This window comes from Mchenga conophoros, linkage group LG23, assembly GCF_057382185.1.
Source record: "Mchenga conophoros isolate Kocher_MC1m ecotype Shallow Benthic linkage group LG23, M_conophoros_male_GT1.1, whole genome shotgun sequence".
NCBI lineage: Eukaryota > Metazoa > Chordata > Actinopteri > Cichliformes > Cichlidae > Mchenga > Mchenga conophoros.
In genome coordinates, this window is record NC_140547.1 from 14,395,694 (window position 1) to 14,411,415 (window position 15,722).

Genomic DNA, 15,722 nt, shown 5'->3' on the forward strand with positions numbered 1-15,722 from the left:
AAAATTGTATTATAAATTTATTTATTATTGTATTATAATACAGTAATAAAGAAGCTTTTATATTGGATTGTTCCAAACACAATATATTTTCTATAGTTCAAGTTACACTGCATCAGGCAGTTATAGCCACATTAAGATTTTTATTTTAAGTGTATTTTTCAAAATTTAGATGTTAAGAGTAATATTGAAATATTGTTTTGAAGAAAAGTCAAAAGGGTGAAACTTCAAAAGCTAAAAGAGAAGTCATTTCCTGCTTTATGATAACATGGAAAATGAACTTTTCATGTTATTTCTATGTAACTTCATTATATCAAAAATCATACAATAATAGTACAAAGTAGGACTAATAGAACTTGCTGAAAATGTTTTTATTTTTCATTGAACAGGTGAGAAATGCATGCAGAATACAAGAGAAGTTTTGAAAAACTATAGGATATATATTTTTAAAAATCTATTTTTGTTCCTTAAATAATTCTCTTAATATAAAAGTTCTGTTTTTTTTTGCATCTTTTAGGCAACGATGGGTTTTCATTGCAGGTTGCATTCAAGTTTTTAAAAATTGTGCTTTGTTTAGTATTTAGGGGATCTCATACAAAATGCTTTCAACATCTTAAAAAATCTGTGGAATACTTTGAGAAAGAACAGATCATTCTGATTGTTGTTTAGTCGCTATGTTGCACAGGTGAAAGTCTAGTTAAGTGTCTGATGTCAGAGGTATATTACCCCTTATCTGTGTGTTTTACCATTGTTTACTTAAAACATTTTAAACTGCTAAAGTTTTCTGTACTTGATAATTTACTTTAAGTACTTAATGTTAATGTAAATGTTCAGGAATGTCATTTAATATTAAAACCATTAAAATGTTCAGTACAGCTATAGATCTTTGGTTATTATAAGGAAGGGTCTGCTCAACATTTGCATTTAAAGGTGAATGTAAGTTTAATCCCGAACATTCCAAGGCGTTCACATGCAGGCCGTCAAATGCAGCTGGCCTGTCAGGCACGGCTGGATTCGCAGAGATACAGAGATCGTACGAGGTGTTCTTTGTCACTGTTGCCCGCCATGGCGGTACTGGATGCCCAGAGATAACAACCCCATTTTAAAGAGCTACAGTCCACATTAGGAGGTTGAAGGGATGGCAGTGGAGCCGATCACAAGTGTGTCAGCCAGGAGACTAGATTCAGCTTTGCACTTCAGAGCTCATTTTGGTTGTTGTTAGGTTTGCAGTTAAACTTGCACTTTCACATTGTTAACTCTGTGTCTTGAAAAATTAGACTTACTCGATGAGTTTAAACATGATACCAAGACAACCTTAACAAGAATCCATACTAAAAAGATCAGAAGCATTTTGTTTCTTGAACTTTTTAGGCTTTTAGGCGATTCAGTATCTGTGCATCCCTGCAGATGGCGGAAAGCTAACACAACATGTGTTTTCTGTATATGCATTGTTATTCCACAGAACAGAACTCATGTTGCATTGAAATGGGGTAGCTGCAGCTCATGAGGTAGAGCAGCCCTTCAGAAGGTTAGCAGTTCAGTCCCTGGCTGCTGCTCCAGTGTGCACGAGCAAGATACTGAACCTCAAGGTGCTCTCCAATGCTCCAGGTTTGTCAAATTTTATTTTGAATTGTCAGATTCAAATTGAAAAACCAGCACAATCATTTTTACTTTTTTATTTTTGGGCCGGTTAGTGCTCAGCTGGAAGTTGACAAAGATGCAAAGACTGCCTCTTTTCTCCTTTTGTTGGTCATAGACCATTATTCAGGTGTAGTGTGTGGTCAAGGTCAGGCCCATGGAGCTGGATCACTAACCCAGCAAAGCAGTTCCACAACCCCAGGAATCAGTTTACGGTGTGGCTGTTGTTTTGCGCTCATTCCCTTATACATTTGTTTTTAAAAATGGGAATACATAGAATTAAATGATGATAGTGATTTTTCCAACACCAGTAGGCGGTAGGTGAAGTGTCTTGCACAACGACCGAGACTGTCCGAGCCGGGGCTCGAACCGGCAACCTTCCAATTACAAGGCGAACTCCCAACTCTTGAGCCACAATCGCCCTGCTTCTCATTGCTTCTGATGTGGGCAGATCTTTAAGACACACTTTAAAGCCTTAACTTAAGGGTGAATGTTTCGAAATCTAATTATAATTTAATTACTGTTTGCTTCAAATTCATTTGCATACAGCACACTGCAAACAATATACAAATGAAAGGGTCTGGGTTACAGCAGCCACGTCCTTTTATCTCACTGATTACTTACAGTTTGTACTTCAAATCATTTTATTGGTTTGACTTGAATTGTGCTGAGTAATTCTGTGATTGGACAATAAAAGGTCAAGGAAATGTGTCCTGTAGCGAGATCACTTTGTTCCAGAAATGCTGGGATGTTCTTTAAAATGTTAATAAAAAAATAGTTTCACTGAAACTTGTGAAAAGCCACAGTTGAATCAGAAATTTTATTTGGTCCGGGTTTTTTTTAGCTACAAGTTGGGACAAGGCCATGTTTCCCATTGTGTTGTTTTACCACCTGTTTTAACAACACTCTGTAAGCCCCGTGGAAGCGAGACAAATGTGGCAGTTTTGAAAGAAAAGTCTTCTTCCATTCCTCCTTGTTTTAGGATTTCATCAACACTTCACAGCCTTCTTTGTTGGGTATTTTGTTCCATATTCCACCAAATGCCTTTAACAAGGCACAGCTCTGACCTGCAGATAGGCTACATTGTCAGCCGCGCTTGCAACTGAGCCTGGCAGCTATAATGAAGATTACAGTTTGATGTTTTCTCTACAGATTTACAAGTTTAAACACATTTTGGAATGATTACAAATCACCATTGTTTATGTATGTTTCCATTTTACTTAGCAAAACAACTTCTTTGGACACGCTGCAGCCTCACTCCTTTAAAATCATATTTATTAGCTATACATTAAAGATCATTGATGGTAAGAAGAAGAATAGCAGTAAAAAGAGAATACAGAAAATGAAACCACTAAAAATAGAAAGAATGGTTGGCAGCAAACGATTAAAACAACTGCCTACTTTGGTTTTCTTTAGTCTTTGAAGCTTTATATGAAACTGCAGTGCACATACAGTTCTTATAGTAACAGTCTGTCTGAGCTATCGAATCATTTTGTTCAGTTGTATTCATTCTGTGCTGGAACTCTGTGACTGAGTGGCTCTCCAGTAGCTGCGGTTTGTTGCGCTCAGATGGGACGGAGACCGAGATGGGTGATATCAACCAACTTATCCAAGATTGCTCGATTCAAAGGGGTGCGTTCAATTGAGAATCAAATCAACCTTCTTATTAACACGAGACATCATCTACATCAAAGTCCCTTCCTCAAGTCTGTCACTTGAAAGAGTCTGGTTAGGACCAGGGTGCAATCCGCTGCCCGGGGAGGTCCTTTGTGCATCATGGTAATAGAGAACAAAGAAGGCCAAAACCTTATGCTATTAAAATAGATTCACCAAAACCAATTGTAGTATATTAGCTCGGAAATGACACGGAGGAACTGATGAGGGTTTTTCGTGGCAGATGGAGTTTCCCCATACCATGAAATTTGTATACTTGGCTACTAAGAAAACAATTCTTGCTGGTACGTTGAGCAGCCTTCCTGTTTTCACAGGGAAAGTGACACTGGCAGAGTGAGAGAGTGTGAAGCCTCTTTAATTGCCTTCGGTCACCCACAACGTTGAACCGAAGTGCCACGCAGCTTAGCAAAGGAACCGGGCAGAGGGCCTGATAGATATTTTATCGCCCAAGTTAACGGTTAATGAATTCCCAAAGTGAAATCTGTCACTTCAAAAATAAAGAGGAAGGCAAATTAAAGGGAGATAGAGAGAGACAGGGGAAGAAAGGGACTGGAGAGGGTGACACAGTTTTAGAATGCCCTATCTTTTGGCCATCCCCGTTTTTCAATGGAATAAAGAAAACTCAGCCTCTTTCTTCTCCTCTTTTCTTCCTCCACTTCTTTTTTCTCCCTCCCATCCTCCTATCTCTCAGACCGCTTTTCTCTGAAAAAATTCTCATGAATGATTTATATGTGTCTTGTTATCAGCAACGATTTCTATAGACCCCAACGCATTCACCAAGACATTTGTGGCGTAATTGTTAATTTTAATGCCATAATGGCTTCAGATGGGAGCTCTGATTAGACATTTATTACACAATTAAATGAAACATACTCAAGAATCACAAAAGCCTTCCGTAATTATTTCAGGCCATTAATAAAATGGGCATTAAATTATATTGGACACAAAAGAGAAGTGAAATAGATTTCCATTAGAGCAATAGAGGCAGAGAGGGGTAATAGATCCTGCCTGAATTCACTCTGAAATTAATTGTTGCCCAGCCTATTTCCACACACAGTGGAATAAATGAATGAGAAAAGAGAGGAAGAGAAGAACGAGTTGGTGGCCAAGAGAGCGAGGGGAGGGGTTACATTAAGAGCCTCTGATAAAACCCTTTTGTTTGACGTACTACAATGGCCCCTCAATTTGAAAAAGAGAGGGAGAGTCAGACCAATTTCAATCTTAGTCCACCCCTCCAGAGTTCTGACTCGAGGTTATATCCTCTTTTCAAGTTCAGTTTGCTTTTGAATAAACAGCTATCACCTACCTGCAAATGCGTATATCGAAATGCGCCGCTTATTAGAAAATAATGTGTGGGGCAGCACCAGCCAAACCAGCCAAAGACAACCGCTAGTTTCAAAAAAAAGTGGAATAAATGACAGGAAATCAATCTTTCCTTTGATTAATAAATGACCCGCCTTTGACATCAGGCTGCCTTCCTGCTGCAGTCTGATGGAGGTCAGGAGATAGCTGTGATTCAATCAAAATAGAGACAGAAATGTCAGGAAAGATGTAGCTCAAGTATTAAAAAAAAAGAGAGCGTTTACAATGGACCGCATTTATTTTCCCCATTTCTGAACTGAGATTATGACAGTTAAAACACATCAAAGCCCGATGTATGGCAAAGACTTTTTGAAGCCGTTTCCAATGGGAGCTCTAAATTGAACCTCCTTTTGAACTACCAGTCTCTTGAGATCTTCTGCAAAAGTGTAAAAGAAATGGAAACTGATATCTCATAAGACTAGGACAGATCATTCAACAAAAATTAATTAATCATCCACTGATACAGATTTGGAGAATTGTATTACTCTCTCGCTCTGTCACTCTTCCTGGCTTCAAAAGCTCTTGGATTCTTCAGCTGTCTCTTCTACGTTATTGCACATTTGATTTTTTTTCATGTTACATTACCTACAGTGCAGCTTACTGGCTGTGCTTTTCTTTCCCCCAATAAAGCCTTTTTGGAATCATAATTCAGGACGCAAAAGTCTGTAAACAAAGCAGAGAGAAAACATACCAGCAGAGGCTGATTGATATGTAGAATTTGGTGGTGTTAAAGAGTCACGACGTGGAATATTAATTTTTAATTTCAGTTTTGAATTCATCACCTGACTCCCAGCAGCCTTGCAGCACATCTTGAGGTTCAGGTCCCAGATCAGTCCTGTGGTGAAAGATAAAAAACGACAGGCCCTAGGTGAACAGGAATCTATGAATATGGCTATAGGATGTAAAGGATGATCTGGCCTTTACTTGACTCTTTATATGTTGGGCCAGACACTTTTACAGCGCAGTCGACCAGCAAAATGTGCTCGCTTGCCTTTGCTTTACCCCTGGCAGTCTACATTATAACCGGCAAATCCAATTAATCAAAACATTATATTTCATAAAGTGCCATATTAAAAAGCATTTTTTCAATAATTAAAAAGGTCTGACAGAGCCTGAATGCCAATGCTGGGCGTGCACTCCAACAGACAAATTACATCCACTGATGAGATATGGCTCGTGGCTATAATGAGAGGTAATAAATGTGTCCGAGGTGTTATCGCGAATATTTTACTTAAAAGGTTGTAAAGCAGCTGTTAATTTGAAAACGTCCCCAAATACAAAATGTCGTCGTGTGACTAAAAAAAGCTGTGATTTGGGAGCTCTTGTCAGAAATGAGTTCTGTACATCATCATCTTGTTAACCGTGTTGGTATTTAGTAATTAATTTTACCTCAAGCTTTGAAGCAATAAGTGAACAACTGAATGTGAAATGATGCAAGCTCACTGGAACTCAACATGGAATGAAAGCTATGTTGGAGCTATAAAGAACTCCATCTTCATTTTATGGTGAAGGTTTTTCTGGTATCGTAGGATGAAGTTTTTTTCTTTCTGAAGTTCTGCACCTGTTCCCAAAAGATTGGGAAGGACAGATGAGGACTTGACAGTGAATATTTTGTAAAGGTATTTCATACATGGTCCTAAAGCTGAATATCAGTTTCTTAAGATCCACAATTAAAGTATCTATACTTGGACTTTTGCTTTGTTTTGATTTTGAAAACTCTTTATCCTGTTGATGGAGAAAAGATTATTTGTTGTATTAAAACTTTATCGCAAGTTTCTCTTATCAATATAAAGTTGTGGCATTTGATCATTTTTGTAGTAGAAATCTAAATTGTAAATAAAAAATCGGGGCTTACTGGGTCAAAAGGAAGAATTCTAGACGTGGTACAGTTGTGACAGATCTGTTTTTCACATGCAGTTTGATATCTGTAGTTTCCTCGTGATGAATCCAGCACAAGTCTGTTGTGGCATCTGCATCCGCCATCTGCAAGAAAGGATCGGCAGACATGATCCCATAAACTCACTCCCAAGTCCTTAGAAGTTGTTTGGTAACCCAGGGGACACAAAAGAAATTCCCTTGGTGATTTGTCTGATATGTGTGGAAGTGAGGACAGATGGTAGAAGATCTAACCTCACAGAATCAAAACATGTCGTAGGAGAACTGTATGTCAGGAATTTAGAAGTTGTGATTGTAAAAGCCTTCTTCTAGCAGAATTTCTATACACATGTATTTTATTGTTGCTCATTGCCCATTGCAGGAAGGTCAGATCAATGGTTTACAGGATTCATTTCCATAAGCAATTCTCTTCACCTCATACGTTACTCAGCGGTATTCTTTACCACAGATTGTTTCTTTTAATCACACACCTGAAGGTTAGTGTAAGTGTAATGCAAGAACGTGGAACATAAAATCAGCCTTTATGCGGATGATGTGTTACTCTTTCTCCAAAATTCACAAACCAATATCTCTGGGGTGATTGAATTGATAAACTCTTTTGCAAGAATATCAGATTACTCAATTAACTGGTCAAAATCTACAGTCCTACCGATTAATTGCTCCTTCCATAATTCCTCTTCTACACCACTGCAATCGGGAAATATAAAATATTTAGGTATTAATGTTTCTCCCAAGCTTGCAGATCTAACTAAATTAAACCATATCCCACTTTTAAAGAAGGTAGAAGATGATCTGGCTAGATGGAAATCTCTACCCATATCACTCATGGGAAGGGTTGCCGCTATAAAAATGATGGTCTTACCAAAAATAAATTATTTATTCTCAATGATCCCAACTAAACCGCCACAAGATTGGTTCAGATCTCTAGATTCATGTATGTCCAAATTCCTTTGGAAAAATAAACCCCCACGTATAAGCTTAAAAACACTACAAAAGACCAAGGATAAAGGAGGACTAGAACTGCCTAACTTTCAGCACTACTTCTTAGCCAACAGGCTTCAGTTTATCTCAGGATGGCTAAAACACACCCTCTTAGATGAACCTTGGCTAGATGTAGAACAAGCACTCTGCAATAATCTAGAGATCTCAGACCTACCATTTATCAGCTCAAACATCCAACGACATGAATGCTTTAAAAGCATCAACATCAGCTCTTCTCTGACAGCATGGTGGGAGTTTCTAAAATTGACGGCGTCTTCATTAATCCCATGCAAACGTACACCTATCTGGAACAACCCTGACATATTACAAAACAATAATATGATAAACTTTTCAGATTGGAGTGATAAAGGAATCAAATATTTAGAACATATACTAGAAGGAACAGAATTTATTTCATTTGACGGACTAGTTACACAATATGGGATCAACAAGAAAAGATTTTTAGAATATCAACAAATTAAATCCATAGTAAAAAAGAAATTTAAACCGGGTCATGTTGAACTACAAACACCACCAAGTGTGGTTCAATTTCTTACTCTTAAACCCCCCAAATTACTATCCAAAATATACAGAATGCTTTCTAAAACAGATGAATCAATATCACTTCCTATTGCAAAATGGGAAGCGGATTTATCAGTTAACTTAGACCTAAACTTCTGGTCTCAGATTTGCTTAAAAACCTTTCATCTAATTAGAAATCCCAGTCTTCAATTAATTCAATACAAAATATTACATAGAGTGCACTATACAGGTCATCGGATGTTCAAGATGGGCTTTACGTCTACCAACAACTGCTCACACTGCCAAACCAATTCACCGGACAATTATATCCACGCTCTTTGGTTCTGTCCACCAGTTCAGAAGTTTTGGCGCGAGATATGTGAAGACTTATCGAAGTGTCTGAAATGTAACATTCCAACTTCCCCCTTAGTGTGTTTGTTGGGCAGCTTAGATAATGTCACTTCAGAAAAGAATATAGCCCATATGGTTTTCACTGCCCTATGCATAGCCAAGAAAACAGTCCTCATGAACTGGAAAAATAAAAATAATCTTAATTCTAACCAATATAGAAATTATCTATTAGATTACATTAGTCTTGATACAGCCTCTGCCACCACATCAGATCAATTGCTCTGGGCAATAAAAGGTGAATCAAATGGACCATTACGGCAAGGCTGGGATGGTCAGTTTGGTAAAGTAAATCCGTTGGGCATCTTTCTTTGCCTTTAGACAACAATTCTGATGGCAAAAGAGCCAAACGGGACAGGCCAAAAAAAAAAAAGAAAAAAAGAAATGAGTTCTGTACATCATCATCTTGTTAACCATGTTGGTATTTAGTAATTAATTTTACCTCAAGCTTTGCTTGGCATTAGCAAAGTAAAGCTTTCTCATATCTGATTTTCTTTCCAATATAGAAGCAATAAGTGAACAACTGAATGTGAAATGATGCAAGCTCACTGGAACTCAACATGGAATGAAAGCTATGTTGGAGCTATAAAGAACTCCATCTTCATTTTATGGTGAAGGTTTTTCTGGTATCGTAGGATGAAGTTTTTTTCTTTCTGAAGTTCTGCACCTGTTCCCAAAAGATTGGGAAGGACAGATGAGGACTTGACAGTGAATATTTTGTAAAGGTATTTCATACATGGTCCTAAAGCTGAATATCAGTTTCTTAAGATCCACAATTAAAGTATCTATACTTGGACTTTTGCTTTGTTTTGATTTTGAAAACTCTTTATCCTGTTGATGGAGAAAAGATTATTTGTTGTATTAAAACTTTATCGCAAGTTTCTCTTATCAATATAAAGTTGTGGCATTTGGTCATTTTTGTAGTAGAAATCTAAATTGTAAATAAAAAATCGGGGCTTACTGGGTCAAAAGGAAGAATTCTAGACGTGGTACAGTTGTGACAGATCTGTTTTTCACATGCAGTTTGATATCTGTAGTTTCCTCGTGATGAATCCAGCACAAGTCTGTTGTGGCATCTGCATCCGCCATCTGCAAGAAAGGATCGGCAGACATGATCCCATAAACTCACTCCCAAGTCCTTAGAAGTTGTTTGGTAACCCAGGGAACACAAAAGAAATTCCCTTGGTGATTTGTCTGATATGTGTGGAAGTGAGGACAGATGGTAGAAGATCTAACCTCACAGAATCAAAACATGTCGTAGGAGAACTGTATGTCAGGAATTTAGAAGTTGTGATTGTAAAAGCCTTCTTCTAGCAGAATTTCTATATACATGTATTTTATTGTTGCTCATTGCCCATTGCAGGAAGGTCAGATCAATGGTTTACAGGATTCATTTCCATAAGCAATTCTCTTCACCTCATACGTTACTCAGCGGTATTCTTTACCACAGATTGTTTCTTTTAATCACACACCTGAAGGTTAGTGTAACTCAGCCATTTCTATAAGTTGCAAATTTCACTAACATTCCATAGTCTGGTCACTGTGTTGCTGTTACTCGTTTTCTGTGTGCGCTTTAAGTTGAACTCCATCATTGGCAAGAAGACAATCACAGTACCAGGCAAAATAAGCAGATGTCAGGGAGATGATGATCATGAATGTCAGTGGAGATGCTTGGCCATCGGGCAGAGACTGACGATGTCTGGACACTATAGTTGCTGCATAGAGCGGAAAGCTGAGGGTAAGGTGAGGGGGCATGTTGAAAGACTAAAGCGCTAACTCTAGGGCCTTGTAGAGTTGTTTAACAAGTGAGAACTCAGATCAGTTCTTTAATTCTTGAACATTGTTGAGTTGGTCAACAGGCTACCATAAACTGATTTATTTGGGTCTTTGCCTGAAGGCTAGGTTCTTATCATCTGTCCTTATAACTTTAGTACCTTCAACCAGGTCAGTAGTTAACAGTTTCTATTTAATTTCTATCCTCTATTGTTTTGAAATGACAAGAAAAACATCTGGACCTGGATAGAAATTCTAAAGACTAATATGAGCGTTGTGCGTCAGAGGTTCTGATACTACTGAAGACATGCTGAATAACTATGGCATCTTGCAACATGGCAGCTTCCCAAACAAAGCTCTTTTGGTTAGTTCTTCCCACTGACTCTGGATATATTTTTTAGTACCCCCGGGCATCATGTGACCATTTCAGAGTTACCTGATAGGTCTGGCATACCCAGTAAACATACTCATCAGTTAACCTGATCTGAGGGACGAAGATGTCTAAAGTCTTTTGGTTTTACCTGAACTCCGCATAGACTTGTATTCTGGATGTGTTTAAGCTCTTAGAAAACCCCGGAACACCACGTTAACAGCCAGCAGTGTCAACGTGTCTGCTTATTGAAATATTTTAGATTATTAAATAAACTGTTTAGCGTCAAAATAATAAGGTTTGCATAACACCAGTTAACCCTGCTTTGAAATGGATGTATTTGTTGTTTAAATCGTATATACATATGCATCACTACTTATTGAATTTTTTTCTGAATATGCATCTTATATTATTGTTTGGTAGCAGTTCAGATTCTCATTTATGCTGGTTAAATCTTATCTACTGAGTCACAGTCTCATGTGAAAGGCTGAAATCCCCCTGCAAGGAAGGCCAGCTCTAAATGAGTTTTTTTTTTCTCTTAATGAAGGTCAGGAGAGAGTCACATCTTTCCTTTTGTGATAATTTATCCCTATCTCCTGTTATCTCTGTTTTGCCCCTTTAATCCTAATTGTATTGTATAATTGTGTGATGTGGACCTCTTGGTCTTTGAAGTATTGGCCCTATCCTTTCATTATTACCTGATGCCTTGAACCTCCGTTAATTTTTTTTCAGCTCCGTTCTGCATTATCCAGTGTTGGAGAATAAAGGAGAGAGCAGCTTAAGTTCAGTCATTTTCAAATTTTCTTTAAGTCTGATTTCTCTATCTTCCTGAGAAATAATTTCACCACAAAGATATATATTGAGCTTAGTAATATAGTCTGCATGTTGGCAGTACATCTCAAATGCGGCTCATTGCTGTTTTGATTGCTTCTCAGTGTTAGTGAATGGTACTTGTAAAGGAATAATGTAAAAAGATCTGCCCTATTGTATGCAGAATTTGAGTTTTAGAATCGCTTCTATATGAGTGAAAGAAAGCCCGTTTTGTGTCTTTAACATTGCACGTATAATTATCAACAGCCAAAGTCTGAATATGCATTTTTTTGTACCATTGCTGGGGATAAACAGCTTGACCATGAACACTCAGTTTTCAATATATGAGGCTATAAATGAAGCTGATAGAACATTTTGTCTATACATGGTTAAAAAGACATTCTACTTTGTGCTTTAACTGTTAAATGCTTTTACATTCAGACTGAACATTTCATAGAGATGTGTGCATATAAGGTTCTGCAAAATTAAAGCGAAAGAACAACTTTCAAGGAGAGCTCACTATTATCTGTGCAAACTACTGAATAAGTATTGAAGCAAAACTGTAAATGGCATTGTCTAATTGCTGTATGGTTCTACTTTTATATTAGCAGATCGTCACCACCTATGAGCCATTCATCTTGAGAACAATGATTCAATATAATAACATAATAGATGATGCTGTAATACATGCTGTATCCAACATGCACTGGCCGAGTTAGACTTAATCCTGCACTGATGCTACAGTACAGGACACGCAGACATATTCTGACAACATAAAAATGTTTGTGTGCCTAAGATAATTTCTGTTGCCACAATTTATTAGTTCCAAATATGGTTCAGCAGTAGTTCTTCCACACTGTGGAAAAAATAGGCTTAAAAACATTCTGCTGGGAAGAAGGAAAAAAGTTAGGAAAGTTGTAGACCATGTGAGTTGTCTCGGTTTCTAATATTTTATTTTTACAGAGAACCATCACTAAATAGGATGGAAATACAATAAAAGGCATTGAAATGTCAACCCTAGCTTTTAAGAGTTTTTGAGGGGAGGACGCAAGTGTGCAGTAAAGAAAACCTCTTACCGCTTCAGCACCATGGACAGTTACGGTAGGGGAGCTTACCTCAATGCTCTCCACGGGAACCCAAGTTGGCTAATAGGCTCTCCGTGTGTCAGGCCGCTCCCCATTCACTTTTTAAGGCGAGATGGATGGACATGTGTCCTCAGATAATCCTAGTTTATGTGTGTGCGCACGCATGTGTGCTGTGTTTGTCTCGCGCGCTCCTCTATGTTTGGGTGTGATTTAAATTTATTAGACTCAAAATTTAAATTTTGTTCTATTTCCATAAAAGCCAACATTAAACTTCCCAGTAGGCTGATTTTCAGTGTACAATACTGATAGTGTGTTTCATTTTGGGAGTCATTTCTAAGCCAAATATATTCCGTTACAGGCATTTTTTTTTCACTTTTTAAAATTCTGTTTATATGTTGTTATCAGATCTTTTGGCATTTCCAAATAACTTAGGTTTGGACATCTTTTTACATTCAGGTGTAAAACCCAAACCCCCAAATTTCTTTACTGCATTTTTTTATTATTATCTCAGAGCAAAAATGTACCGCGGCTGCATGTAATAAAACTAAAGATGGAAATAATAATCATCATCTGAGTCCTTGACGAATCAAACCCTATTGCATTTCTCATTATCCCGGTAAATTGTCGAGGGAACTTTCAGGCGTGCATTTATTAGACAATCAGTTTTTGAATAAGAAACATAGCCGACTTCTCCCTCGTGAGTATAGGAGGCTCAGCCCCTAAAATAATTTCCTCTTATCTAATTCATTGATCATAAAATGAAGCCGGTGTGAGCATGCAGCAGCAGCAGCAGCCTACATGTTAAATTGCATGCGCTGTTCTGCGATAGATAGCATAGCACAATTTAAAACTTCAATGCAAGCCGAAATATACAGTGCAAACATGCGGCATACTACCTCGCGGTTGCAGATGAGCGTCATATAGCCTGCCGATTGGGAGGATTGTGTAGGAGCTGTTTCTTTCTCTTTTTTCTACCTCTTTCCCCCCTTTTTTCCTGCCATCCTGCCATCGCGGATGTACTGGGAGGGGGAAGAAAAAAAAAGTCGGAGACGTTCTCAACTGATTGTTCTCTGGGTCGGGGTGAGGAGGATCTTTCTCCCAAAACGATCATATTTTAGACGATATATTCAAGTTGTTTTTTTTTTGGTTTGTTTTTTGTAAAGACAGATGTGATGGAAATCTTCTTGTTCCAAGCTGCCGATTGACGCATGCGTGTGCGAGGAGACAGGGAGCGTAGAGAGAGCGTGAAAAAGAGACAGAGATGGGGATGAAATGTGGGAAAATCAGACAGAAAAACGAACTACGCTTTGCTTTATTTTGGGTCTCGAAATAAAACGAGGTTTGGGTCACGATAGTCAATGTATTGCCCGCGGACGTGTGCAAAAATCTGCGGGTTTTTTAGACGGGTCATTCTGTATAAGAAACACGCGTGTGAGTGTGATGTGATGACATGTTAAAGAACCGAAAACCATCTTTAGAGTATCTGTTTACATTAAGCCACACAAAGAAGAGAGGAAGATGAGATGATAATACGCAGCCCGCAAAATACACATATGTACAGAGAGAGAGAGAGAGAGAGAGAGAGAGAGATGGAGGCCAAAGACAACCTTAAATAAATCTGCTTAGCAGTGTAACTAACCGGGGTTGTATCTCCACTTACAGCATTTTGACGGTGTGTGTAGAGGGGGGAAAAAAATCATCCGCCTGCCTTTCGCTTAATAATCACAGCTGAAAGTATCATATATCAAGCACATTAGCCCGAGGGCTATTAGGCAGTGGTCCTGGTTGACATTTGCATTTTAAAACGATCACTCTGCGCCTCTTTAAAAAGAACAATCTGTCAAATCGATGTGAACTAATGCAGCAATTACAGACGCACAATGACGGCTCCTCTTAACGTTTGTAGTTATTGCTATATGTAATATTTCCTCGCTGTTTGTAATTCTGCCGATGCCTAGTTTTAGTTTTACACATTGGCACGCGTGGGCCCAAACCGTGTGCGCGCCCGTGTTTATCATCATATGTGCGTGCTCGTGGGAGTTAGGTGGTTTAAGGGAATGCTAACAAAAAAATGGACTTGTAAGAGGTTTTTGTGACCCCGTCCACACCCCCCAGCTACCCCACCAGCAGCGGGATAACAGAGGTTAAAACCGGCTGAAGTGTCATTGAGCAACAGTGGAAGACCTCTCGGTTGCAAATGAACTGTCGTGCTTTTATTATTATAATGACTATTTTTAATGTTATTTATTTATTTTTATTATGTGAAAATGCGAATAAAACCGGGTTCCGCTGTATTAAAGGCCCACAGATACGTGTGCATTTTTGGGGGACTTTACATCCAGAGTGCTCCCCGGCGTCCGTGCGTAAAGCTGTACAGTAAATTGGTTGCACGGTATAGTCACCTCTCTGGATTGAAGTCAGGTTTTAACTGGAAAAGAGGTTGAAGGTCCATGTTTGTTGCGATTCATTACATTAAATGGAATCGGGAAGGGATCCTGGGTATTACCCCCCCTCCACACACACCACACACACACACACACACCCCTTTCCTTATTTTTCTTCTTTTTTTTCTACTACTACCTCCCGCTCTTTGTTTATGTTGTAATGTACATATTTTTTCGTGAAGGTATTATAATAGCCGCTCTCCGTGCTGATTGGGCGCTCAGGTTGGTGAGTGAACGCCCTGCAGATTATGTCAGATTGCGTGCAGAAACCAAACCAGCCCAGCCTTTGAACTTCACCGCTTTTGGCTCGTATTCACGCTCTTCCGCTCATTTCCAAGCCAGGTGCTTGACGACAAACCTCAGAGAGAGAGAGAGAGCGCGTGTGTGGCAGAAAAAAAACCACCTAATACTTTTACGACTCCAGCAAACTGACTGCGGAACATCGCTTTCACCTTTGTGGATTTTTTTTACGTGTGTGCGTCTCGCATGTGTTTTTTCCCGTATTGCCTGGCGCAGGTCTGACAGAGTTGTTACTGGACTTAAACGAAGGCGCACCAGTGTTTAAACTCGGGGAAAACGCACCGGGCGCTGGATTTTTCTTTTCTTTTCTTTTGCTTTTGTTTTCCAGAATCTGAAGATCCCAGGCGGGGCATGACTGGTATCGGGCATCTAGACAGGTGAATAGTTTGCCTTCTTTCCGATCAGAACTTTTCCTCGTCATTAAAATTGGGGATAAAAGTATAGTCTTAAGATGTCAAAGCC

At 38.7% G+C, this 15,722-nt stretch overlaps 2 protein-coding genes across 2 annotated transcripts in view; one reads left to right on the forward strand and one right to left on the reverse strand.

Moving 5' to 3' along the window:
- Positions 1 to 2,169: 2,169 nt before the first annotated feature.
- LOC146546870 (uncharacterized) lies at positions 2,170 to 13,549 on the reverse strand. Its single transcript, XM_085265832.1, has 5 exons — positions 13,413 to 13,549; positions 9,440 to 9,567; positions 5,454 to 5,506; positions 5,257 to 5,334; positions 2,170 to 5,047 (listed from the first exon to the last, which is right to left on the reverse strand). The coding sequence occupies exons 1-5, from the start codon at positions 13,434 to 13,436 to the stop codon at positions 4,953 to 4,955; spliced, it is 378 nt and encodes a 125-aa protein (XP_085121958.1). The 5' UTR covers positions 13,437 to 13,549; the 3' UTR covers positions 2,170 to 4,952.
- A 1,490-nt stretch (positions 13,550 to 15,039) lies between these two features.
- The window catches only part of sox14 (SRY-box transcription factor 14), a 2,243-nt gene continuing 1,560 nt past the window's right edge, over positions 15,040 to 15,722 (forward strand). The window contains exon 1 of the mRNA XM_085265214.1: positions 15,040 to 15,722. This exon is cut by the window's right edge and continues 1,560 nt beyond it. Coding sequence (XP_085121340.1) covers positions 15,712 to 15,722 — 11 coding nt within the window. The 5' untranslated portion in view covers positions 15,040 to 15,711.